The following is a 27,400-nucleotide window of genomic DNA, read 5'->3' as shown; positions in this document are numbered from 1 at the left end:
CCCAGCGCCCTGCACCCTCAGTGACCGGAGTGTGAAGTGTGTATGAGGAGCAATGGCGCACAGCTGCAGTGCTGTGCGCTACCTTGGTGAAGACTGATGTCTTCTGCCGCCGATTTTCCGGACTCTTTTTGCTTCTGGCTCTGTAAGGGGGCCGGCGGCGCGGCTCCGGGACCGAACATCAATGGCCGGTTCCATGCGGTCGATCCCTCTGGAGCTAATGGTGTCCAGTAGCCTAAGAAGCCCAAGCTACCACCAGTTAGGTAGGTTCGCTTCTTCTCCCCTTAGTCCCTCGCTGCAGTGAGTCTGTTGCCAGCAGATCTCACTGTAAAATAAAAAACCTAAAATATACTCTCTCTCTAGGAGCTCAGGAGAGCCCCTAGTGTGCATCCAGCTCAGCCGGGCACAGGATTCTAACTGAGGTCTGGAGGAGGGTCATAGTGGGAGGAGCCAGTGCACACCAGGTAGTCCTAAATCTTTCTTAGCTGTGCCCAGTCTCAATTAAGTGGTCAGAATGTGGTAAGACTACTTTAGCAACCTTCTGACGTTTGAAACGTCAGGTTTCTTAGACACAGTAATAGGCTCAATGTCATCAGCTATTTGAAGAATTAACTTAATAGCCTCCACCAGGTCAGGAACATCAACCTGGGTTGTAGATTCCTCATAAGAAGCAACTGTATCAGTGTCTGACGGATCAGTATATTCCCTATCTTCATCAGAAGAATTATCCGAAATATTAGTGGATTGTAAGGAAAAAATGTCCCTTTTAGATGACCCCTTGGCCCCAGAGGGGCGGGGGGTAGACTTTTGTCGAACAAAGGTTTGATTTAATTGTTGTAAGTGGGTAGACAGAGTATCCGCCCAGGGCGGATTAACTACAGGGACAATATGTGGCTGCAATGGCACAGGAGGTCCCACAGGGGGTGCAAGACTTGTCCAAGTGTACTCAGCATACTTGAGAACACTGCCCAAGGTGGGTCTTGATTGGCCACAGGTACCGCAGGTAGAGTGGGTGTATGGCACTCAGCGCCTGAACCAGCAGCTAAAACTTCCCCCTTAAGTAAATCCGTGGCACCAGTACTGCAGGATGCAGAAGCATCTGCGGTTTCCCCGCCCTGTGTAGCAGACATTATAGGGAATGTAGCCATGGGGCGTAATGGTACAATAAGCTAGGCAAACACAATATCTGCAAAAAAAAACCTATGTTATGTGACAGTAAACACAGGACACAAAACAGAGGATTTAAGCGATATGAGGTGACTGAAACACACAGTAAAAATACCAAATTGTATATTCTGTGTAATATTATATATATATATATATATATATATATATATATATATATATATAATTTTAATACCTACACGTAAAAATGTTTCTCTTAGTTCATAGAGGATGCTGGGGAAGCTTCAAGAGCCATGGTGTATAGATGGAATCTGCAGGAGACATGGGCACTTTAAAACTTTAAAAGGGGTGTGAACTGGCTCCTCCCTCTAAGGGGTGTGAATTGGCCCCTCCTCCAGACTCCAGTTATAGGAACTGTGCACAGGGAGACGGACATTTCGAGGAAAAGGATTTATTTAATTTTATTTAATTTTTTAACTAAGGTGAGATACATACCAGCTCACACCTCCAACATGCCGTACAACATGGCATTCAACAACAACGCATGCAACGGCATGACCAACATCAGCCACAGACTGACTGTACTTAACGCAACATGAGTGTAACCAAAACTGCAGATACAGCCCGCACTGGGACGGGCGCCCAGCATCCTCTACGGACTAAGAGAAAAGGATTTTCCCGGTAGGTATTAAAATCCTATTTTCTCATACGTCCTAGAGGATGCTGGGGAAGCTTCAAGAACCATGGGGTTTATACCAAAGCTCTAGAACAGGCGGGAGAGTGCGGATGACTGCAGCACCGATTGAGCAAACAAGAGGTCCTCCTCAGCCAGGGTATCAAACTTGTAAAATTTTGCAAAGGTGTTTGAACCCAACCAGGTAGCAGCTCGGCAAAGCTGTAATGCAGAGACCCCTCGGGCAGCCGCCCAGGATGAGCCCACCTTCCTGGTAGAATGGGCTTTCACCGATTTCGGTAACTGCAATCCTGCCGTAGAATGAGCCTGCTGAATCGTATTACAGATCCAGCGTGCAATAGTCTGCTTGGAAGCAGGAGCCCCAATCTTGTTGGGAGCCCATAAGATAAACAGAGCCTCTGTTTTCCTAATCTGCGCCGTTCTGGCGACATAGATCTTCAAAGCTCTGACCACATCGAGAGACTTCGACTCCGCCAAGGCGTCAGTAGCCACTGGCATCACAATAGGCTGGTTTACATGAAATGAAGAAACCACTTTTGGCAGAAATTGCTGACGAGTTCTAAACTCTGCTCCATCAGCATGGGAGATTAAATAGGGGCTTTTGTGAGCCAAGCCGCCAACTCAGAAACCCGCCTTGCGGATGCCAAGGCCAACAACATGACTACTTTCCAAGTAAGGAATTTGAACTCAACCTTACGTAAAGGTTCAAACCACAGGGGGCACAAATGGAGGTTGGATGTGCAGCACACCTTTCACGAAGGTCTGAACTTCCGGAAGGGAGGCCAATTCTTTCTGAAAGAAAATTGATAAGGCCGAAATTTGTACTTTAATAGAGCCTAACTTTAGGCCCACATCCACCCCTGCTTGTAAAAAATGGAGCAAACTCCCCAGCTGAAATTCTTCCGTAGGAGCCTTCTTGGATTCACACCAAGACACATATTTTCTCCAAATACGGTGGTAATGCTTTGCCGTTACTTCCTTTCTAGCATGAAGAAGAGTGGGAATGACTTCACTGGGAATACCCTTTCTGGCTATCAAACCGTGCCGTCAAACGCAGCCACGGTAAGTCCTGATACACGCACGGACCTTGTTGTAACAGGTCCTCCCAAAGAGGAAGCGGCCAGGGATCTTCTAGGAGCAACTCCTGAAGATCTGGATACCAGGCCCTCTTTGGCCAGTCTGGAACAATGAGTATCGCCTGAACCCTTGTTCTTCTTAGAATCTTTATCACCTTTGGAATGAGTGGAAGTGGAGGGAACACATAGACCGACGGAAACACCCACGTTGTCATTAGGGCGTCCACCGCTATTGCTTGAGGGTCCCTCGACCTGGAACAATATCTCTGAAGTTTTTGTTGAGGCGGGACGCCATCATGTCTATTTTAGGAATTCCCCAACGACTTGTCACTTCTGCAAAGACCTCTTGATGAAGACCCCACTCTCCTGGATGGAGATCGTGTCTGCTGAGGAAGTCTGCTTCCCAATTGTCCACTCCTGGAATGAAGACTGCTGACAGAGCGCTTGCATGTCTCTCCACCCAGCGAAGAACTTTCGTGGCCTCGGGCATCGCCGCTCTGTTCTTTGTTCCTCCCTGGCGGTTTATGTACGCCACTGCTGTTATGTTGTCAGACTGAATCAAGACGGGCAGACCGCGAAGAAGATGTTCCGCTTGTAGAATGCAGTTGTAAATGGCCCTTAATTCCAGAATGTTTATGTGCCGACAAGCTTCCTGGCTTGACCATTTTCCCTAAAAGTTTCTCCCCTGTGTGACTGCTCCCCAGCCTCGGAGAATTGCACCTGTGGTCACCAGGATCCAATCCTGAATCCCGAACCTGCGTCCCTCCAGAAGGTGAGAACTGTGCAGCCACCACAGAAGGGAGATCCTGGTCCTGGAAGATAGGATTATTTTCCGGTGCATGTCCAGGTGAGACCCGGACCACTTGTCCAACAGGTCCCACTGAAACACCCTGACATGGAACCTGCCATACGGAATGGCCTCATAGGCCGCCACCATCTTCCCCAGCAACCGAGTGCATTGAAGAATTGACACTTTTGCCGGTTTCAGAATCTGTTTTACCATGTTCTGTATTTCCAGAGCCTTTTCCACTGGAAGAAAAACTCTGTAATTCTGTATCCAGAATCATACACAGGAACAACAGCCGTGTCATCGGAACCAACTGCGATTTTGGCAAGTTTAGGAGCCAACCATGTTGTTGCAGAATTGTCAGTGAGAGCGCAACATTCTTCAGCAATTGCTCCTTGGTCCTCGCCTTTATGAGGAGATCTTCCAAGTACGGGATAATTGTAATTCCCTGCTTGCGCAGGAGAACCATCATTTCCGCCATAATCTTGGTGAAAATCTGTGGTGCCGTGGACAGACCAAACGGCAATGTCTGAAATTGGTAATGACAATCCTGAACAGCAAACCTCAGGTATGCCTGATGTGGAGGATATATGGGAACGTGTAAGTAAGCATCCTTTATGTCGACCGACACCATAAAATTCCCCCCCTCCAGACTGGAGATCACTGCTCGGAGAGATTCCATTTTGAATTTGAACTTTTTCAGAAAGAAATTGAGGGATTTTAGGTTCAAAATCGGTCTGACTGAGCCATCCGGGCTTCGGGACCACGAACAGTCTCGAATAAAAACCCTCCCCCCGTTGTGACGGGGGTACCGTGACAATGACTTGATTCTGACACAGCTTTAGTATTGCCGCGCAAACTACCTCTCTCTCTAGATGAGAAGCTGGCAAGACCGATTTGAAAAATCGGTGAGGGGGCACGTCTTGAAACTCTAATTTGTACCCTTGGGTCACTATTTCTAATATCCAAGGATCTAGGTCCGAGTGTATCCAGACCTGACTGAAGAGTTTGAGACGTGCCCCCACCGATGCGGACTCCAGCAGAGGAGCCCCAGCGTCATGCGGTGGATTTGGTAGAAGCCGGAGAGTACTTCTGCTCTTGGGAACTTGCCACAGCCTGTGACCTCTTTCCCCGTCCTCTTCCTCTCGCAGCAAGGAAGGAGGACCCTCGTCCTTTTTTTAATTCTGATAGTGGGGCGTTTTCTTCTGTTGTGCAGTAACATAAGGTAAAAATGACGACTTATCCGCGGTAGCAGTAGATACCAGGTCAGTGAGGCCGTCACCAAACAAGACACTACCATTAAATGGTAAAGACTCCATCGCCTTCTTAGAGTCGGCATCAGCATTCCATTGATGAATCCACAATGCTCACCTAGTTGAGACTGCCATGGCATTGGCCCTTGATCCCAAAAGGCCAATATCCCTTACAGCTTCTTTTAAATATGCTGCAGCGTCCTTGATATGACCCAGAGTCAAAAGCATGTTATCCATGTCTAGGGAATCTCTCTCAGATGACACGTTATCTGCCCACTTTTCAATCGCGCTACTCACCCATGCCGAAGCCACGGCAAGCCTGAGTAGCGCCCCCGTAGTGACATAAATGGATTTTAGTGTATTTTCCTGCTTACGATCCGCAGGATCCTTTAAGGCTGCTGTGTCAGGAGACGGAAGCGCCACCTTTTTGGATAGACGCGATAGAGCCTTATCCACCGTGGGGGTTGACACCCACTTTTCCCTGTCCCCAAAGGGAAACGGATATACCACTGGAATTCTTTTGGGAACCTGTGCCTTCTTGTCAGGATTTTCCCAAGCCTTTTCAAAGAGAGCGTTCAGTTCATGAGAGGGAGGAAAAGTTATCGCAGGTTTCTTTCCTTTATACATACAGACCCTAGTATCCGGAACAGCAGGGTCCTCTGTTATGTGCAACACTTCTTTTATCGCCACAATCATATACTGAATGCTTTTAGCCAGTTTAGGATTTAATCTGGCATCACTATAGTAGACACTGGAATCAGAGTCCGTGTTGGTATCTGTATCTGTTAACTGGGCAAATGCACGTTTCTGTGACCCCGAGGGGGTCTGAGCTTGAGACAATGCATCTTCCATGGATTTCCTCCATGTCTGGCTTTTAGACTCAGATTTACCTAATCTCTTCGTCAACCGAGCCACATTAGCATTCAAAACATTCAACATATTCACCCAATCAGCCGTCGGCGGTGCAGACACGGTCACTCCCCCAGTCTTTTCTGTTCCCACTCCAGCCTCCTCCTGAGAAGAGCACTCAGCCTCAGACATGTCGACACACACGTACCGACACCCTCAAGCACACTGGGGCTATGGGAGACAGACCCACAACAAAGTCTGTTAGAGAGACACAGAGGGAGTTCTGCCAGCTCACAACCCAGCGCCTGACCCGTTTCTGAAGCTAGTAAAATACTGCCCAGACCTGCTAGCGCTTTCACATTACAATAATTAGCACCAAATCTCTTGTGCCCCCATCCCCCCCCCCCCCCGTTTTGCACCCTGTTACTTGCACAGTAGTGTGGGAGGCCAGGCTCAGCATCTCTGCAGCTTCTGTTTAGAGAAAATAGCGCTGGTCAGAGCTGTGAGGGCTAAGCCACGCCCCCCTAAATGGCGCGCTTCAGTTCCGCTTATTTTCATATTTTTTATACTGGCGGGGGTCTGTAAATCAGTGCCGAGGCACTTTATACTCTTTTGCCAGTGGCTAATATTGAGGATTAATTCTGCCCAGGGCGCCCCCCCTGCGCCCGTCACCCTGCCGTGCCGTTCCGAATGTGGGAGCATGGCGCGCAGCACGGCCGCTGCGCGGTACCTGAAAAGCCGTCTTCTGCCGTCACTGAAGTCTTCTGATCTTCTGAATACTCACCCGGCTTTTATCTTCTGGCTCTGCAAGGGGGGTGACGGCGCGGCTCCGGGAACGAGCAGCTAGGCGTACCAAGTGATCGGACCCTCTGGAGCTAATGGTGTCCAGTAGCCTAAGAAGCAGTGCCTTTGAACTCAGAGAAGTAGGTCTGCTTCTCTCCCCTCAGTCCCACGATGCAGGGAGCCTGTTGCCAGCAGGTCTCCCTGAAAATAATAAACCTAACAAAGTCTTTTTTCTGAGAAACTCTGGAGAGCTCCTCAGTGTGCATCCAGTCTCACTGGGCACAGAATCTAACTGGAGTCTGGAGGAGGGGCATAGAGGGAGGAGCCAGTTCACACCCCTTTTAAAGTCTTAAAGTGCCCATGTCTCCTGCGGATCCCGTCCTCTAGGACGTATGAGAAATAAATATATATATATATATACCAAATAGAGACAGCCCGGCACTCCACTCCAAAGTATGGCAACTGCTGCGGTGCCCTCCCGAACGGGTATACGAAATCCCGGATAGACAGATTGGGTGATGTCACCATTGAGCGACACGTCAGTGTGGCCGGACGGACTGGCGGGCGGCGGCGCCGTGGAGCAGGTGAGTACGATCTGCATTAATGTTTGTCTTGTTTTCCCTATATAAGTATTTGTGCTTGTGTCTTGTGGCTTGTCTGGCCCTGAGAACGGGGTTTGGTCCCCGAAACAAGTTGGCCTAATAAAGTATCTTCTTGTTACGCTGTGAAGTCTGCATTGAGTGCCGCCCACATCACCCAATATATATATATATATATATATATATATATATATTTTTTTTTTTTTTTTACGCACCTAGCCCTTCAGGGTACAGAATATAGTGACAGCAATAATAAGATTTTAAACCTACCGGTAAATCTTTTTCTCGTAGTCCCTAGAGGATGCTGGGGACTCCGTAAGGACCATGGGGATAGACGGGCTCCGCAGGAGACATGGGCACTTTAAGAAAGACTCTGACTCTGGATGTGCACTGGCTCCTCCCTCTATGCCCCTCCTCCAGACCTCAGTTAGAGACACTGTGCCCAGAGGAGATGGACAGTACAAGGAAAGGATTTTTGTAATCCAAGGGCAAGATTCATACCAGCCACACCAAACACACCGTATAACTTGTGATATACTATCTAGTTAACAGTATGAAAAAACATATCATTGGTCCAAAACCGATGAAACTATAACATAATCCTTATGTAAGCAATAACTATATACAAGTCTTGCAGAAGTAGTCCGCACTTGGGACGGACGCCCTGCATCCTCTACGGACTACGAGAAAAAGATTTAACGGTAGGTTTAAAATCTTATTTTCTCTAACGTCCTAGAGGATGCTGGGGACTCCGTAAGGACCATGGGGATTATACCAAAGCTCCCAAACGGGCGGGAGAGTGCGGATGACTCTGCAGCACCGATTGAGCAAACAGGAGGTCCTCCTCAGCCAGGGTATCAAACTTATAGAACTTTGCAAAGGTGTTTGATCCCGACCAAGTAGCAGCTCGGCACAGCTGTAGTGCCAAGACCCCTCGGGCAGCCGCCCAAGAAGACCTAGTGGAATGGGCTTTAACCAATTTTGGTAATGGCAATCCTGACGTAGAATGCGCCTGCTGAATCGTGTTACAGATCCAGCGAGCAATAGTCTGCTTAGAAGCAGGGCCGCCAACTTTGTTGGCTGCATACAGGACAAACAGTGCTTCTGTTTTTCTGATCCTAGCCGTTCTGGCCACGTAAATTTTCAAAGCCCTGACCACATCAAAGGACTCGGAATCCTCCAAGTCACGTGTAGCCACAGGCACGACAATAGGTTGGTTCATATGAAAAGATGAGACCACCTTAGGTAGGAATTGAGGACGGGTCCGCAATTCCACTCTATCCATATGGAAAACCAGATAGGGGCTTTTATGTGATAAAGCCGCCAATTCCGACACTCGCCTAGCCGAAGCCAAGGCTAAAATCATGACCACCTTCCAGGTGAGATATTTCAACTCCACTGTCTTAAGTGGTTCAAACCAATGTGACTTAAGGAAACTTAACACCACGTTAAGGTCCCAAGGCGCCACCGGAGGTACAAAAGGAGGCTGAATATGCAGTACTCCCTTCACAAAAGTCTGTACTTCAGGTAATGAGGCCAATTCCTTTTGAAAGAAAATGGATAAGGCCGAGACCTGAACTTTAATGGAGCCTAATTTTAGGCACAAATTCACTCCAGTTTGTAGGAAGTGAAGAAAACGGCCCAGGTGGAACTCCTCCGTAGGAGCATTCCTGGCCTCACACCAAGAAACATTTTCTCCATATTCGGTGATAATGTTTAGATGTCACGTCCTTCCTAGCCTTTATTAGCGTAGGAATGACCTCATCCGGAATACCTTTTTCCGCTAGGATCCGGCGTTCAACCGCCATGCCGTCAAACACAGCCGCGGTAAGTCTTGGAACAGACAGGGACCTTGTTGTAACAGGTCCTGCCTTAGAGGAAGAGGCCACGGATCTTCTGTGAGCATTTCTTGCAGATCCGGATACCAGGTCCTTCGTGGCCAATCTGGAACAATGAGAATTGTTCTCACTCCTCTTTTTCTTATTATCCTCAACACCTTGGGCATGAGAGGAAGAGAAGGAAACACATATACCGACTGGAACACCCACGGTGTCACTAGGGCGTCCACAGCTACCGCCTGAGGGTCTCTTGACCTGGCGCAATACCTTTGTAGCTTTTTGTTGAGACGGGATGCCATCATGTCTATTTGGGGTAGTCCCCACCGACTTGCAATCTGCGCGAAGACTTCCTGATGAAGTCCCTACTCTCCCGGATGCAGATTGTGTCTGCTGAGGAAGTCTGCTTCCCAGTTGTCCACTCCCGGAATGAACACTGCTGACAGAGCGCTTACATGATTCTCCGCCCAGCGAAGAATCCTGGTGGCTTCCGCCATCGCCACTCTGCTCCTTGTGCCGCCTTGGCGGTTTACATGAGCTACTGCGGTGATGTTGTCTGACTGGATCAGAACTGGTCGATTGCGAAGTAAGATCTCCGCTTGACGTAGGGTGTTGTATATGGCCCTTAGTTCCAGGATGTTGATGTGAAGACAAGTCTCTTGACTTGGCCAAAGTCCTTGAAAATTTCTTCCCTGTGTGACTGCTCCCCAACCTCGGAGGCTCGCGTCCGTGGTCACCAGGATCCAGTCCTGAATGCCGAACCTGCGGCCCTCTAGAAGGTGAGCACTGTTTAGCCACCACAGGAGAGATACTCTGGCCCTGGGGGACAGGGTGATCCTCTGATGCAATTACAGATACGACCCGGACCATTTGTCCAAAAGGTCCCATTGGAAGGTCCTTGCATGGAATCTGCCGTATGGAATGGCTTCGTATGTTGCCACCATCTTTCCCATAACTTGAGTGCAATGATGCACTGACACTTGTTTTGGTTTCAGCAAGTTCATGACTAGAGTCATGAGTTCCTGCGCTTTTTCCGTCGGAAGAAAAACCCTTTTCTGGTCTGTGTCCAGAATCATACCCAAGAAGGGCAGACGAGTTGTAGGATTCAGCTGCGACTTTGGAATATTGAGAATCCAGCCGTGTCGCTGTAACACATTCAGTGAAAGTGATACGCTGCTCAGCAACTTCTCCCTTGATCTCGCTTTTATGAGGAGATCGTCCAAGTACGGGATAATTGTGACACCCTGCTTGCGCAGGAGCACCATCATTTCCGCCATTACCTTGGTGAAAATTCTCGGGGCCGTGGAAAGCCCAAACGGGAACGTCTGAAATTGATAGACAATCCTGTACCGCAAATCTCAGGTACGCCTGATGAGGAGGATATATGGGGACATGCAGGTATGCATCCTTTATGTCCAGAGATACCAAAAAAATCTCCCCCTTCTAGGCTGGCGATGATCGCCCTGAGTGATTCCATCTTGAACTTGAACCGTTTTAAGTAAAGGTTCAGGGATTTTAAATTCAAAATGGGTCTGACCGAACCATCTGGTTTCGGAACCACAAACAGAGTTGAGTAGTACCCCTGCCCTCTTTGAAGCAGGGGAACCTCTACCACCACTTGTTGCAGACACAATTTGTGAATTGCCTGTAAAACTATCTCCCTTTCCAGGGGTTGTTTCGGTAGGGCAGATTTGAAAAACCGGCGAGGGGGCACTTCTTCGAATTCTAGCTTGTAACCCTGGGAAACAATTTCTATTGCCCATGGATCCACCTGTGAGTGGACCCAGACGTGGCTGAACAGTCGAAGACGTGCCCCCGCAGGAGCTGACTCCCTCAGTGGAGCCCCAGCGTCATGCGGTGGATTTAGCAGAGGCCGGGGAGGACTTCTGTTCCTTGGAACTAGCTGTGGTGTGCAGCTTTTTCCCTCTGCCCTTACCTCTGGCAAGAAAGGACGATCCACGTGCTCTCTTGCTTTTATTGGGACGAAAGGACTGCATTTGATAATGAGGCGCTTTCTTAGGTTGTGAGGGAATATATGGCAAAAAATTTGATTTACCTGCCGTAGCCGTGGAGACGAGATCCGAGAGGCCCTCTCCGAACAATTCCTCACCCTTGTAAGGCAACAACTCCATATGCCTCTTGGAGTCGGCATCACCTGTCCACTGCCGGTTCCATAAGCCACGCCTAGCAGAAATAGACATAGCGTTTATTCTGGAACCCAGTAAACGAATGTCTCTGAGCATCTCTCATATATAGGACAGCATCTTTTATATGCCCTAGGGTCATTAAAATGGTATCCTTATCAAGAGTCTCACTATCTGCTGATAAGGAATCGGTCCATGCTGCTACAGCACTACAAACCCAGGCCGACGCAATAGCCGGTCTGAGTAACTTACCAGAATGTGCGTAAATGGACTTCAAGGTAACCTCCTGCTTGCGGTCAGCAGGATCCCTAAGGGTAGCTGTATCTTGGGATGGAAGTGCTATCTTTTTTGATAAGCGTGTTAAAGCTTTGTCCACCCTAGGGGAGGATTCCCACCGTATTCTGTCCTGTGACGGGAAAGGATACGATACAAGAATCCTTTTGGGAATCTGCAGTTTTTTGTCTGGAGTTTCCCACGCTTTTTCGCATAAATCGTTCAGCTCATGTGAGGAAGGAAAGGTGATCTCTGGTTTCTTTCCCTTAAACATGTGCACCCTCGTGTCAGAGACAGGGGGTTCCTCAGTGATATGCAAAACATCTTTTATAGCGATAATCATATATCGAATACATTTTGCCACCCTTGGCTGCAATTTTGCATCTTCGTAGTCGCCACTGGAGTCTGAGTCCGTGTCGGTATCTGTGTCAGCTATTTGGGATAGTGGGCGCTTCTGAGACCCCGAAGGTCCAGGCGACATAGGGACAGGCATGGGTTGACTCCATGACTGTAACCCAGCTGCAGCTTTGTCTAATCTTTTGTGCAGGACATTAACATTTGCACTCAAAACATTCCACATATCCATCCAGTCAGGTGTCGGCACTGCTGACGGAGACCTAGCATTCATACACTCCCCCTCCTCCTTAGATGAGCCTTCAATCTCAGACATGTCGACACACGCGTACCGACACACCGCACACACACAGGGAAGCCCTTCTGAAGACAGGTTCCCCACCAGGCCCTTTGGAGAGGCAGAGAGAGAATATGCCAGCACACACCCCAGCGCTATATGAGCCAGGAAAAACACAGTGTGTTTACCTAGTAGCGCTTGTAATATGTATTTTGCCAAATATGTGCCCCCCCCTCTACTTAATAACCCTCTTTCACCGTTTGTCAAGCAGGGGAGAGACCGGGGAGCTTCCTCTCAGCGGTGCTGTGGAGAAAAGATGGCGCTGGTAAGTGCTGAGGGAGACGCTCCGCCTTCTCGGCGGCGGGCTTCTGTCCCGCTCGAAATATTTCAAATTATGGCGGGGGCTCTCTATATACATGTACAGTGCCCAGCTGTACATGTATATACACTAATATGCCATATAGGAGTCTTAAATTGCTGCCCAGGGCGCCCCTGCGCCCTGCACCCTGACCGGAGTGTGTGGGTGAATGGGAGCAATGGCGCACAGCTGCAGTGCTGTGCGTTACCTCCGTGAAGAATCTGAAGTCTTCTGCCGCCTGTGATGATCTTTTCCTCACATACTCACCCGGCTTCTTTCTTCGGGCTCTGCGAGGAGGACGGTGGCGCGGCTCTGGGACGGACGGCGAGGGTGAGACCTGCGTACCGATCCCTCTGGAGCTAATGTAGCCTAAGAAACAGAGCCCTGAAACTCAGAGAAGTGGGTCTGTTTCTCTCTCCTCAGTCCCTCGATGCAGGGAGTCTGTTGCCAGCAGGCTCACTGAAAATAAAAAACCTAACAAAAATGCTTTCTAACAGGAAACTCAGGAGAGCTCCTGAAATGCACCCAGCTCCTCTGGGCACAGTATCAAACTGAGGTCTGGAGGAGGGGCATAGAGGGAGGAGCCAGTGCACACCCCGAGTCAAAGTCTTTCTTAACGTGCCCATGTCTCCTGCGGAGCCCGTCTATCCCCATGGTCCTTACGGAGTCCCCAGCATCCACTAGGACGTTAGAGAAATGTGATATAGGAGAAAGGAGTCCCACACAACAGCTACAGGCACACTCAGTTATTACATATAAACAATAAAACTGCACTGGACTAGTAAATGACATATAACTATATATAAGTATCGATATAACAATGCACAGTAGATACTGGATGTATATCACAGAATACTTGTACCAAATATTCAGCTAGCAGTACACTTGTTCTTAACTAACACTGTCTAAAATGACATGTAGAATACTTAAGTGTCCGTAAAAGCACAGCGCTGATGAGACAGGCGGCTTTACAGAGGAGACTTAGCCCAGCAGTCCCGGAGATCAGCTCAGCTAGTAGTGAAGATGGTGCCAAAATCTCTGTCAGGGAGTGAGGCAGGGAGAGAGAGAGAGAGAGAGAGAGAGAGAGAGAGAGAGAGAGAGAGAGTGAGAGTGAGTGTGAGAGAGAGAGAGTGTGAGAGAGAGAGAGAGAGAGAGAAGCAGTAGATGGCTGGAGCTGGGTACTATGGAGCCTATTGTAAATGGATTTTAGGAAATCCGACCTGTGCTCCCTGCCCTGGTGGATATAGTGGGGTCCCTGTGCAGTAGTGTCCACGCCAGACAGCACACATGTAGGCCAGAGGAGATAGAAGTGCTGTCAACAGATATATTGTGGGAGGAGAGGCTATACGGGAGGGTGGGAAGATGATCAGCCCAGTTAGACATTTTAAGAAAGCGATGGGACATCCAAGAGATAACAGAAAGACAGTTGGAGACACGACTGAGGAGAAAGGGGGGGGGGGAGAGATGTCAGGGGAAGAAAGGTAGGTTTAAGTATCAACAGCATAGAGATGAAATTGGAAGTCAATGAGCTCACTTAAACAAGACACACAGAGAGATGGGGAGGTCCAAGAGCAGAACTACTGTTAGTGGAAGTGTGTGTGTTGGGGGAAGGGGGTGAAGTTATGAGGAGACAGAGGTAGGAGGACAGCCAGGAGAGGGCAGTATTACACAGACCAAGGGAGAGGTGAATTTACTGGAAGAAAAGGTGGTCCACAGTGTCAAAGGCAGCAGAGAGGTCAAGTAGAATAAGCAGAGAGCAGTGGCCCTTGGATTTGGCAGCAAGGAGGTCACTGCAGACTTTTATGAGTGCAACTTCAGTGGAGTGTAGACTAGAGGACAGAAATAGGCTGGGAGAAAAAAAAGGCAGTAAGGAGGCTGAAGACTCGGAGGAGATAAGGTCCTTGATATGGGTGTGGATCATCAGGTCGACAATGTTTAGGTCGACAGGGGTGGAAGGTCGACAGGGTTTCTAGGTCGACATGAGTTTTTTTGGGGGGGTTTGTGTCGTTTTCTGCATACAGTGACCGGGAAGCTTCGCTCGCCATGCTTCAGGCAAGGTGCCTCGCTCCGCTCGACACAGATTACCGTTCCAGTCGTCGTCCACGTGGATCGTTAAGTAAGAAAAAGTAAAAAAAAAAGTTTGTTTGTTTTTAAAAACGCATGTCGACCTTTTGACCTGTTGACCTAGAAGCCATGTCGACCTAGTGACTGTCGACCTATAGTGGTCGACCTAAACATTAACGACTTTCAGACTGAGATCCTCCTTGATATATATGACTTTTTAAAGAGGGAAAGGGGAGCACTGTATGATGATAGCATACATTTGAATTGGAATGGAGGAAGTCTACCTTAGAACACGATCTCCGTCACTGTCGCTCAGCGGATCCTGAAAATTTTTGCAGATATCTGGTCAATTTGGAGTGCAAGTGTTGAGGTATTGATCTGTGCAGGTAAATAGTGGTCTCTGGAGCAACAAGTGCAGAAGTAAGGGATGCATCGTATAGGGAAGTCGCTTTTTGTTTATGGCAAGAGAGAGATAAAAGTGAGTTGAGCATGCAGGATAAGGAAACTGTCGGTAGCCTCAATATTACGCTTAATGACGGTAGCCTTAGGAGGCACAGATGGAGAAGCAGAGAGGGGTAAGTTAAAAGAGAGCAGGTGATGGTCAGAGAGGGGAAATGAGATCACAATCTGTCAGGTAAATATCTCCAATGACTACTCACTAGCGATATTTACCTGCCAGAGTATGATCTTTGCTGAGACGCCAGCACTGATCTCAAAACTGCAATTGAGGTAATCAACTGTGCTGCAAATCTTTTTTTGCATTGTTTGTAACCAGGCAGTATAACAGTTTCTCAGCTGACTCTATGCTTTGAACTACAGCAGTGAAAGATACAAGTTATCTAAAAGGGGGTACACACGGAGAGATCCGTGTTTAAAATCAAAGATTTTAAGCACGGATCTGCCGTGTGTATGCCCCCCAGCGATAGCGATGCGCGGCGCTATTGCTGGTGCTCAATCTAGCGGGTCGCTCACTTCAGCGCTGTGTGAAGTGAGCGCCCCCCCACCCCCCGTCATCCCCCCCTTGCTCAGCACACATCACGCTGTGCTGAGCGGGGAAAGAGATGTGTGCTGAGCGGTCTGTGTTAAGATCGCTCAGCATATATCTTGCCCATCAGTACTGGCCTTAAGAACAGCACTAGTAACAATGTGCTTGTTTGCTGTTAACTGAACACAACAGCTGTCTTTAGGAGCATGACAATCATGTACTAATCTTATTATCTTTTAATGCTTTATTATTCTTATTTAACTACCGCTGCTTTTCTTTTGGTAAAACATTTTTTCTATTAAATTGAGCTTTCTTGTATATTTATATTCTTCCGCTCGTACTTAATCCAGAGCTGTGTATACCCCTCTGTTTATTCTATGTACATAAAATGTTCTATTATTTCACAAATCTGATGGTGCTACCATAATCTCCCACATTACACTGTGCTTTGTTTACACAGTAACAGTGCATGCCAAACTACACAAATATACGTGCTATCAAATACTAATTTATTGCAATAAATACAAGGTATATAAAACACACTTGCTTGAATTGCTTTACAAACTGGACAAGCTGCCGCAACATTGCTTTACTGCTAAGCAAGTCAATTTATTCATCCCACTGTAGCTATAAGATATTTCCACATACAGCAGTAGTATTGACTTTTAAGACCCATAAAATTAAATCCGTATCATACCTTTATCCCAGGACAGTGAGCAAAAAAGGCCTCTGGACTTTGGGAATGATAAAGTGCACCATGACCCACACAACCCCACGGTGCTCTAATGGTCAGACTGCCACAATTGAAAAGGTCCCCAGATCGATATCGGTATTTTGCTGCTTCATTGACAATCTGCAAAGAACAAACATGTGATTCTTCTGTTAATTGATCAAATAGCATCTCATCATTAAAATAAAACTATTGCAAAAAAAAAACTAACATTGGTGTATGTTAGATGGATATGGAATATATAGGATATAGACAGAAGCTAGATATACAAGGCATATGAAGAAAGCATAATGTTGCCATATTGAGGACTTCCGGAGGGCAGGCCAACGCGAGTGGCCGCAGGATCCAGCAGCTCCACTCTGCTCTTTGCTTCGCTGATATCCAAGGATGCAGGTGGTGCCTCTTAACCACCCTGAGCTACCGGCTATAATCGAGGCTGACCCATGGAGTGAGGTCTGGGTGAATGTGTTGGGCAGTGAGTACCCCACAGGGGATCAGCCACAGCTGACTCAGCCCTCTGCCAACACAATTTTCTCGCAACCCTTGTGATGTTTGTGGCTAGGAACATGTACTACATCTCAGTCCCTATATTCCATCCTGGGCCTGTCTGACTCTCTGCTGCTGGGCTAGAAGTCTACTCTTGGATACAGGAGTGTCTGAATTTTCCCAGACCCTGTTTCCTCAGGACTCAATCTACTGTAAACACTGCTGTTCCAGCTGTCTCCACTACAACTCCAAAACTTACTCAGGTGATTTCCCCACTGGAGTACAAGTCCTCCTTGAACACCCTAATTTCTCATCTGGAATCTATTTCCACTCTATGTTTGGTATTAGAACAGAAAACCAGTGACTCTGAGAACCCAATTCTGGCCATGCAAAAGGTTACTCATCAACAAGATTAGTTCTCAAATAAAATGGGTGACCTGAAGAATCGCAAAAGGTGCAGCAATCTCAGATTCATTGGCATTCCAGAAAGCATTATGGACCCTGACCTCCATGTCCTTCTTAACATGGACAATGGGGGTAATTCCAAGTTGATCGCAGCAGGAATTTTGTTAGCAGTTGGGCAAAACCATGTGCACTGCAGGGGAGGCAGATATAACATGTGCAGAAAGAGTTAGATTTGGGTGAGTTATTTTGTTTCTGTGCAGGGTAAATTAAATACTGGCTGCTTTATTTTTACACTGCAAATTAGATTGCAGATTGAACAAACCCCACTCAAATCTAACTCTCTCTGCACATGTTAAATCTGCCTCCCCTGCAGTGGACATAGTTTTGCCCAACTGCTAACAAAATTCCTGCTGCGATCAACTTGGAATTACCCCCAATGAGCCCAACAGAAAAAAGCAAATGGGCAAAACTATGTTGCACTGCATGTGGGACATATGTAGCATGTGCAGAGAGATTTAATTTTGGGTGGGTTATATTTTTTTCTGTTCAAGGTAAATACTGGCTACTTTTGTATGTAGCCCACAAATGCTGGCCGGCTTTAATTTTACAATGTAATTTTGAGTTCAGTTTGAACAGACCCCATCCAAATTTAAATCTCTCTGCACATTACATCTGCCCCACCTGCAGTGCAACATGGCTTTGCCCAGTTGCTTGCTTTTTTTTTTCTTTACCTACAAACCTAAATCAGGCCTATTGTTCAGATACTCCAGGTCAGCACCACATTTGGAATGATTGCTATTGAAAGAGCCCATAGGCGTGGCCCTGAAGGGGCTGGTCCTAATTGATGCCCTAGACCAATAATAGAAAAATATCTGGACTATCATAATAAGGAAAATGTCCTCAAGGTGTAATTATGCCGAGATGCGTTTAGCATCCAATCTTTCGGGATGTCGGCAGGCATGTGACCAACGCTGGAATCCCAACAACACTCAGGACACTAGCGCCTAATCAGATAGCCAACATCCCAAAAGGGGAGTATCGGGGTATGGTGGTCCCAGCAGAGCCGGATTAAGGGGGGGGCCCGGGGGATACGTACCCCGGGCCCCCCTTTCCAAAAGGGCCCCCTGCTACACCGCAGATCGGATCTCTCTTCCGATCCGATCTGCGGTGCTGTGCTCCGCTCCCCGGCTCCAGAACAGATTGACATGCGGACGAGCGTCCGCATGTCAATCTGCGGTCTCCTCTCCCTCCCTGCTGTGTTGGAGGGACACGGAGCGCATCGCGCGTCTCTCCTGTGTCCCTCCCTGGCTCTCCCCCGGCCGGTCTAAGGAAGTGCCGTTCGTGAGCTCTGATTGGCTCACGAACCGGCACTTCCTGTATTAGACCAGCCAGGGGAGAGCCAGGAGGGACATAGGAGAGACGCGCGATGCGCTCCGTGTCCCTCCAACACATGGGGGGGGAAGCAGGCACTTGGGGCATATACCTGGCACTGTGGGGGGCAGATCTGGCACTGGGGGCATATACCTGGCACTGTGGGGGGGGGGGGGGCAGATCTGGCACTGGGGGCATATACCTGGCACTGGGGGCATATACCTGGCACTGGGGGGAAGATCTGGCACTGGGGCATATACCTGGCACTGTGGGGGGCAGATCTGGCACTGGGGGCATATACCTGGCACTGTGGGGGCAGATCTGGCACTGGGGGCATATACCTGGCACTGTGGGGGGAAGATCTGGCACTGGAGGCATATACCTGGCACTGTGGGGGGAAGATCTGGCACTGGAGGCATATACCTGGCACTGTGGGGGAATATCTGGCACTGGGGGCATATACCTGGCACTGTGGGGTAATATTTGGCACTGGGGGGAGCAGGCACTGAGGGGGCATATGTGGCACTGGGGGGGGGGGGTATATGTGGCACTGGGGGCATGTACCTGGCACTGTGGGGGAATAACTGGCACTAGGGGCATATACCTGGCACTGTAGGGGAATATCTGGCACTGGGGGCATATGTGGCACTGGGAGCATGGCCCTAGCAACAAGCACTACCCCCTAGCAACGAGCATGACACCCAGTGCATGAAACCCCTTGCAACGAGCATGACACCCTGATCATGAAAACCCCTGGCACCGTGCATGGAACCAAGAGCATCAAACCCCTGGCAACGAGCAGGTAATTTAAAAGTAATTAGAAGCCTTACTGTAGAACTTAATGTGTAATGGGCATTACGGTGTGTGGCATAATGTATCACGGACATTGCGGTGTGTGTCATAATGTATCAGGCATTACGGTGTGTTGTATACTATATCACGGGCATTGTGGTATGTGGTATAATGTCTCAGGATCATTGTGGTGTGTGTCATACTGTGTCACAGACATTGTATGTGCTATAATGTATCAGGGGCATTGCAGTGTGTAGCATAATGTATAACGGGCATTGCGATTCCTGTCATAATGTGTCACAGGCATTACGGTGTGTGGCATAATGTGTCTGGGGCATTACAGTGTGTGCATATTGTGTCATGTGCATTATTGTGTGTGGAATAATGTCTAAGGGCCATTGCAGTATGTGGAATAATGTATACTGGGCATTACTATAAGGAGGAAAAATGACAAATAATGTAAGGGGCATGAATCAGGATTATTTTTCTTTCCTGTGGTGGCCAACGTCTGGGCGTGCAGGTTGCAAAACTGGGGTATAAGGTAGTCTTTTCCTGCAATGCCACGCCCTCCACGCAAAGCCACGCCCATTTCGACAAAGCCACACACCCTTTTTGCCGACGCGCGCCTGCGGCGTGCACATTTTTCTACCTTTGCTAGTGCCAATTATGGGGGGTATTGGGGGGGGCGCCGAAGGATTTTTTGGCTTGGGGGAGAAAAATTTCTAGTTACGCCACTGGGCTCAGCTGTCCAATCATGTATCAATGAAACAGCCTGCGTGCCCAGCCAATGACTGAGCGGCAGGCTGCTTCATTCATACTTTATTGGACAGCTGAGCCGTCGCTCAGCTCAGCTGTCCTGTCTGTGCGCCCGCTGCTGCAGTGAGGACGGGATCCGGGGAGCACAGCACCGCAGATTGGATCGGAAGAGAGATCCGATCTGCGGTGTGGCAGGGGGTGTGCTGCTTGGGGAGGCAAATATATATATATATATATATATATATATATATATATGTGTATATATATATATATATATATATATATATGTATATGTGTGTGTATATATATATATATGTATATGTGTGTGTATATATATATATATATATATATATATTTATTTATTTATTTTCTGCCTTCTCTATTAGGGGCCCCACTCTCTTAAGTGCCCCGGGCCCCCCATGGTCTTAATCCGGCTCTGGGTCCCAGTAATGTAAACCTGAACAAAAACTCCCAGGTGCTGCTAGACGAGAGAGGAGCTAGTGTGCAGTGCCGGTGTGAGGTCTGTTCCTTCCAGCTGTGCGTCCTTGTAGCCTAGCCCAGGAAGCCCTATGATCTGTCAGAAGTGACTCTACAGACAGCAATGCAGCGGTGTTACATGAAAGTCCCCTCACATCATCCCCACCTGTGCACAGTCAGCGAGTATACAGTCACTTTATTGAGGTAGGGCAATGGAGAGAGGACTGGGCTGAGCTGCTGTGTAAGGTATTGAGGCAGAAGGCTGTGTAAGGTGACCAGGGGTTGAAGACTGTGATGAGGGGCTGTAGACGGTGACCAGGGGATGAGGGCTGTGGAAGGCGATCAGAGGCTGAGAGCTATGGAAGGTGACCAGGGGCTGAGGGCTGTGGAAGGTAACCAGGGGCTGAGAGCTGTGGAAGGTGACCAGAGCCTGAGGACAGTAATGAGGATCTGAGGATGGTGATAAGGGGCTGAGGTGACAAGCATTGAGTATAGTGATGAGTGACTGATGTCCGTGGTGAGGGAGGGAGCAGGACTAATTTCCAACAAACTGGTCTGGATGATGGAGGGAGGCACTCGCTGGTATAGACTTTCTGGAGCGACAGGAGGCAATCACTGGTCTGAAAGACTGGTCTCCTGCAATTAGCTCCACAGCTATCTGTGGCAGCGAAGGAGACTAGGTTACTTTTGTAGGGGGCTGGAGGGAATCAATGTTTATAGTTTTTCTGGCTGTGGGGGCAATGAATCAATGTGTGTTTTTTTCTGTGGGAGGAATCTGTGAATCAATGCATTTTATTTATTCCTGTATAAGCCCTATGAGCACTCTTGTGTGCTTTTTTTCCCCCTGTAGGGGGTCAACATGTTCCTTTTTTCTCCGTCGGGATGTGTTTAATTTTATTCTGCGTCGCCAAAAGTGTTTTTTTTCCTGTTGGGGCCCAATGTTATTTATGGTTTTCTGTAGGAGCCAATATGTTTGTGTTTGCTTTTCATCAAGGGACCCTGCTTATTTCGTCAGTCCTGGGCTCCATAATTTCTGATTGCAGCCCTGGTCACCCCTCCCTTTTTCTCTAACGTCCTAGTGGATACTGGGGAATAGTATATTACCATGAGGTATAGATCGGGTTCACTGGAGCCTGGCACTTTAAGAAATGAATAGGGTGTGCCGGCTACTCCCCTCTATGCCCTTCCTAGCAGACTCTGTTTAGAAAATGCACCGAAGGAACCTGGTGCATTCTGTTGCTCTCCAGAGAGTTTTCTTCAGAAATTTCTTTTAGTTTATCATTTTCAGGCACACTGGTTGTCTGGATGATCCTGGATACGGTGTCTCAGAAGGTCTACCTTCCTATGGACAAGGCGTTGACTATTCAGTCTATGGTCAGGTCGGTACTTAAACCTTGCGTGGTCTCGATTCATCTGTGCATCCGCCTGCTGGGCAAGATGGTGGCCTCCTACGAGGTGATACAGTACGGCAGGTTCCATGCATGACCGTTTCAACTGGATTTGTTGGGCAAATGGTCGGGATATCACCTGCACATGCATCAGCATATAACCCTGTCACCGAAAGCACGGATATCCCTGCTATGGTGGCTACAAGTCCCGCATCTAGTGGAGGGTCGGCATTTCAACACCCAGTCATGGACGCTGTTGACAACAGATGCCAGTCTCCGGGGTTGGGGGGCTGTGACTCAAGGCGCGCAGTTCCAGGGGACATGGTCCTTTCAGGAATCTGCTCTTCCAATCAACATCCTGGAACTCAGGGCAATTTACAATGCCCTAATACAGGCCTCATCCCTACTTCGGAATCAGGCCATCCAGGTGCAGTGGGACAACACTACGGCAGTGGCGTACATCAACCGACAGGGAGGAACAAGAAGCAGGACCACAATGCGAGAGGTGTCAAGAATACTCCTCTGGGTGGAAGTCTGCACAAGGGCCATCTCAGCCATTCACATTCCAGGAGTGGACAACTGGGAAGCAGACTTCCTAAGCAGGCATGACCTCCATCCAGAGGAATGGGGCCTCCACTCTCAGGTGTTTCAACAACTTGTTCACCGGTGGGGTTGTCCACAGATAGACCTGATGGCTCCTCGTCTCAACAAGAAGCTCCGTCGTTATTGCTCCAGAATGAGGTACCCGCAAGCGGTTGCAGTAGACGATCTGACGATGCCATGGCTTAAACCAGAAGGTTTACCTGTTTCTTCAAAATCCGCTAATCCCAAGAGTTCACAAAAGACTCAAAAAGGAAAGGGTTCAGGCAATTCTCATTGCCCCGGTTTGGCCTCATCAGGCCTGGTATGCGGACCTCCTGTCTTTGTCGTTGGAGGAACCCTGGCCTCTGCTGCTTTTCAAGGACCTTCTTGAACAAGAACCGTTCATCTATCTAGACTTAGAGTGGCTACGTTTGACGGCCTGGAGTTTGAGAGGGAAATTTTAACCAGGAAGGGTCTTCCCTCCAAGGTGGTTTCCACGATGGTTCAGGCCCGTAAGGTGGTTATGTCCAAACATTACCACCGTACTTGGAAGAAATATGTTTCTTGGTGTGAGGGTCAAAAATGTTCTCCTGTGGAATTTCCTCTGGGCCGTTTTCTACTGTTCCTGCAAGCAGGAGTGGATAAGGGCCTGCGTTTAGGCTCCATCAAGATTCAGATTTCAGCTCTATCTTCTTCCAGAAACAACTGGCGGTACTTCCTGAAGTACAGACCTTTCTTAAGGGGGTGTTGCATATTCAGCCACCCTTTGTTCCTCCCACTGCTCCGTGGGACCTCAATATGGTGTTGACCTTTCTTCAGTTGGATTGGTTCGAACCCTTGCATAAGGTGGACTTCAAATACTCGACATGGAAGACTTATGTTACTGGCCTTGGCTTCGGCTGGGCGAGCGCCAGAATTGGGGGCTTTGTCTTGCAAGAGCCCATATTTGGTATTTCATGAGGATAGGGTACAGCTCAGAACTCGCCCACAGTGTTTACCAAAAGTAGTGTCCGCCTTTCACGTAAATCAACCAATTGTGGTTCCGGTCTTATCGGACACTTTGGTTGCTCCAAAGTCCCTGGATGTTGTGAGGGCTTTGAGGATTTACATCAAAAGGACTGCTCGTCACAGGAAGTCTGACTCGCTTTTCATCCTCTATGATGCTACAAATATTGGTCATCCTGCCTCCAAGCAGTCCATTGCTCATTGGCTCAAATTAACTATCCAACAAGCCTATACTTCGGCAGCTCTGCCGCTGCAGAGTTCGGTTCAGGCCCACTCCACAAGGTCGGTGGGTTCTTCCTGGGCTGCCCGGGGTGTCTCAGCCTTACAGTTGTGCCGTGTAGCAACTTGGTCTGGTGTGAACACGTTTGTTAAGTTCTACAGGTTCGACACCTTGGCCAAGGATGACCTTCAGTTTGATCAGGTTGTTTTGCAGAGGTCTCAGCACGTTCCCACCTGTTCTGGGAGCTTTGGGGCGTCCCCATTGTAATATACTATTCCCCAGTATCCACTAGGACACTGGGAAAATAGGAATTTAATACTTACCGGTAATTCCTTTTCTGGTAGACCATAGTGGATACTGGGCGCCGCCTCAGTGCTTCGTTGCCTGCTTACCTAGTTGTAAGTGTTATTGGATGGGTTTGCTGTTGCATCCCTGTTCCATGTTTGGTTAGCGTTGTTATCCGTCTATTGTTAGCTTTGCTTTCCTCTGTTCTGGTCAGCCCTGCTACCTTATTGCTTGTATGTTGGTTTGTTAGCTCACCGCTTTATGTGTTATATCCTTTTCTCAAAGTATGTCCATCTCCTCTGGCACAGTTTCCTAGACTGAGTCTGCTAGGAGGGGCATAGGGGGAGGAGCCAGCACACACTATTAATTTCTTAAAGTGCCAGGCTCCAGTGGACCCCGATCTATACCCCATGGTAATATACTATTCCCCAGTATCCACTACGGACTATGAGAAAAGGAATTACCGGTAGGTATTAAATATCTATTTTTGCTTTGTTGGGTACTGAGGAATTTGAGGATGGAGAGGCTTGATTTCCATTCATGGCCTGGACACAACAGGTTGTACATAATATGCTTGCATGATTGTTCATAAACTTTCTGGCAAACTGCCCACCTTTGCCAAAACACGATAATGGTTTGAGTTTATTCACTTCCATAAACTAGCTTTTAAACAAGTCCTGCACTACATTCATACATATCTCTCCCTTGAGAGTTTTACTGATTGGACTCCAGCAGTCTCCTACCGGTGTAAATGTGCTTGTGTTAATGCTTTTTTATATCACAGTTTGTGGGATTGTCTAGTAATTAAGAAATTCTGAAGTCAAGTTAAAAATGTATGCCTGAGAGAGGCTGCAAACTGCTGGAGTTCCTCCTGTGTCTGTCCCGGCGGCTGACTCTGAACCACCGCCGGCTGTCCTGCCTCTCTACCTACTGGAGAACACCCAGGTGAGCGCCTGCTGCCATCAGCAGCGTAACCGACATTACCGCTGCCCGGAGCGCTCCTTCCATAGCGGCCTCCTCCACCCGGATCTCCCGTGACCGCAGACCCCTCCCGCAGCCAATTACCTGGTTCTGCACCTCGGCGGGTAGTGCTGGTCGCTGCCTCCTGGGGTGTCTGGTCTGTGCTGTGTAAGGAAGATGCTGACAAAGCTCTCCTGCTCCTTTCTTTTCACCAAGTCACTGCATGGATCTCACGGCGGCCATTTTCTCCCTCTCTCCACCCTCTGCATTGCCATCCACTGGAACATTCAGCTCCCACTGTGCTCTTAATTCCAGGATTCCCTGCTCCTATAATTACAGTGATCCTGCATCTCTTCACTAGTCCCCTCATTACTGGAGCACATTTCTTGTTTTACTTCATTACACCGACCACCTGATAATGTGCTGCTGCTCTCTCTGATGCACTATACAACTGTCCTGGATTTAATCTCAGCCTTATCTTGCCTATGATGCGACTTAAAAAAGGTGACGTGGGATTCTTCAATGGTCCATCTGACTCGGACTCTACCAGTGCCTCCCTTGAAACATTGCATACCATAATGGATCTACCCGCTACACATACTATTTCCACTACCTCGGATGCCCCCTCTTTCCCGTTGCTCTATGACGACATGGTGCGGGCCATCAAAGATACCATGGCTCCGATTCTACAGCAACAAGCTCTACAATTTACCAAAAAGGTCAAAGAGTTGAAATCCCATCTGGAATCTACTGACATTCAAGTGGTAGTGAATGATCTGAGACTCGGAAACCACGAACAAGCTATATCGGAATTGCAAGAACAAATGCAGTCGGTGATACAACAAAACCATCAGTTGCTTAACAAAGTAGATGGCCTTGAGAATAGGTCGAACCGGAAGAATCTACGCCTTGTCGGCCTACCAGAAAGCCTTCGTGGGCCTGAGCTGGATCAATTTCTGCAATCTACCCTGCTACAACTTTTAGGGATCTCGGATGCTATTCCTTACTTTGTTGTTGAACGAGCACATTGTTTGGGCCCTCCCAGGGACTCCCCTCGCCCGAGGACAGTTATATTTCGTTGCTTGAACTTTGCTCATAAGATGGTGTTGTGGGCAGCTGCCCGGAAGATGGGTCACATCGAATGGAATTCCCATCGTCTTATGCTATTCCAAGACTATTCTGCAGAGGTTTCTTGGGCTCGGAAGGAGATGGCTCCAGTATGTTCCAAATTGATCCATTCTCAAACAAAATGTATTGTACTTGGTGGCAACTTTAATATAGTTGCCTCACAATCCATGGACCGCCAATCACAGGCCAATGTTACTTTTCGACAGAAGAAGCTACATTACCTTGGCACTCACCTGCATTTGACTGACATATGGCGTTTGCACCACCCCACAGAAAAGGAATACACTTTTTTTCTCCGCTCCCCATAAGTCATATTCCCGCATTGATTATTTTTTGATATCTGAATACAGTATTTGTAGAGCCCATTCCTCTGCTATTGAGCCGTTATGCATCACGCACCATTCTTTGATTTGGTTCACAATTAAACCATCTATCTCCTCGGGTGGTTTTCGCTCTTGCTGTTTTCCGGGGTATTTAGCATCCTCCACTAAATTTAGAGATTCCTTACAGACATTTTGGAATGACTATGCTTCTAATAATGCCGACCATTCCAGTGACTCGTTTTTGTTTTGGCAGGCGGCCAAAGCGGTTCTGTGGGGTGATATACTATCCTATACCACTCACAACAAAAAGCACCAGTCGGAGACTATCCACATGGCTCAGCTTGACTTGATGGAAGCATACCAAGCGCTTCGTCGCTCCCCCTCCCTGCTCGCCAAAAAATTATATGAAGAAAAGCGTACACATTATGATCCGTGGTTCAGCAACTGGGTGACCGAAAGGTCCGTAGTAATAAATTTATTTTTCATGTGCATGGTGATAAAAATGGCAAACTTCTTTTTTATTTACTGCAGGGAGATAGGCAATTTTAGCTTTACATAATAGTGAGGGGGACCTAGTATATGATGGTTTAGATATTCTAAAAGTTCTATTTCAATTTTACTCTACCCTTTATGCTCAGGAATCGGTTCATGCTACCAATAAACAAGCTTTTTGGGATCACGTTTCCCTTCCTCAATTGTCTGACACCCATAGCTCTATGCGCACTGACCCTATTGCAATGGAGGAGGTGACCGCAGCAATTAAAGGTCTTAAGCCCGGTAAATCACCCGGCCCATGGCCTCACTGGGGAATTTTATAGACTCTTGCGGCCTTCTGTTGTGCCTCCCCTTACAGCCTTTTTTAATAAAATTCTAGATGGTCATACCCCCCTCCATATTTTAATGATGCTGTACTTAAGGTTCTCCCTAAGCCGGGGAGAGATCCCACACTGTCTGGTTTATATCGCCCGATCTTGCTCCTCAACGTAGATTATAAAATCTTCACTAAAATTCTGGTGGAATGTTTTAAGAACGTTGTGCC

At 48.1% G+C, this 27,400-nt stretch overlaps 1 protein-coding gene across 2 annotated transcripts in view; it reads right to left on the bottom strand.

Annotated features, from left to right (window-relative positions):
* The window catches only part of BCKDHB (branched chain keto acid dehydrogenase E1 subunit beta), a 398,626-nt gene that overhangs the window by 238,085 nt on the left and 133,141 nt on the right, over positions 1 to 27,400 (bottom strand). For both annotated transcript variants that reach the window (XM_063916876.1, XM_063916877.1), the window contains exon 5: positions 16,151 to 16,306. In XM_063916876.1, the coding sequence (XP_063772946.1) occupies positions 16,151 to 16,306 (156 nt within the window). The remainder of the gene's footprint in view (positions 1 to 16,150; positions 16,307 to 27,400) is intronic.

Source organism: Pseudophryne corroboree, chromosome 4, assembly GCF_028390025.1.
Source record: "Pseudophryne corroboree isolate aPseCor3 chromosome 4, aPseCor3.hap2, whole genome shotgun sequence".
NCBI lineage: Eukaryota > Metazoa > Chordata > Amphibia > Anura > Myobatrachidae > Pseudophryne > Pseudophryne corroboree.
The sequence above is the reverse complement of the archived record's forward strand: the minus strand, read 5'-3'. Positions and strand labels throughout refer to the sequence as shown.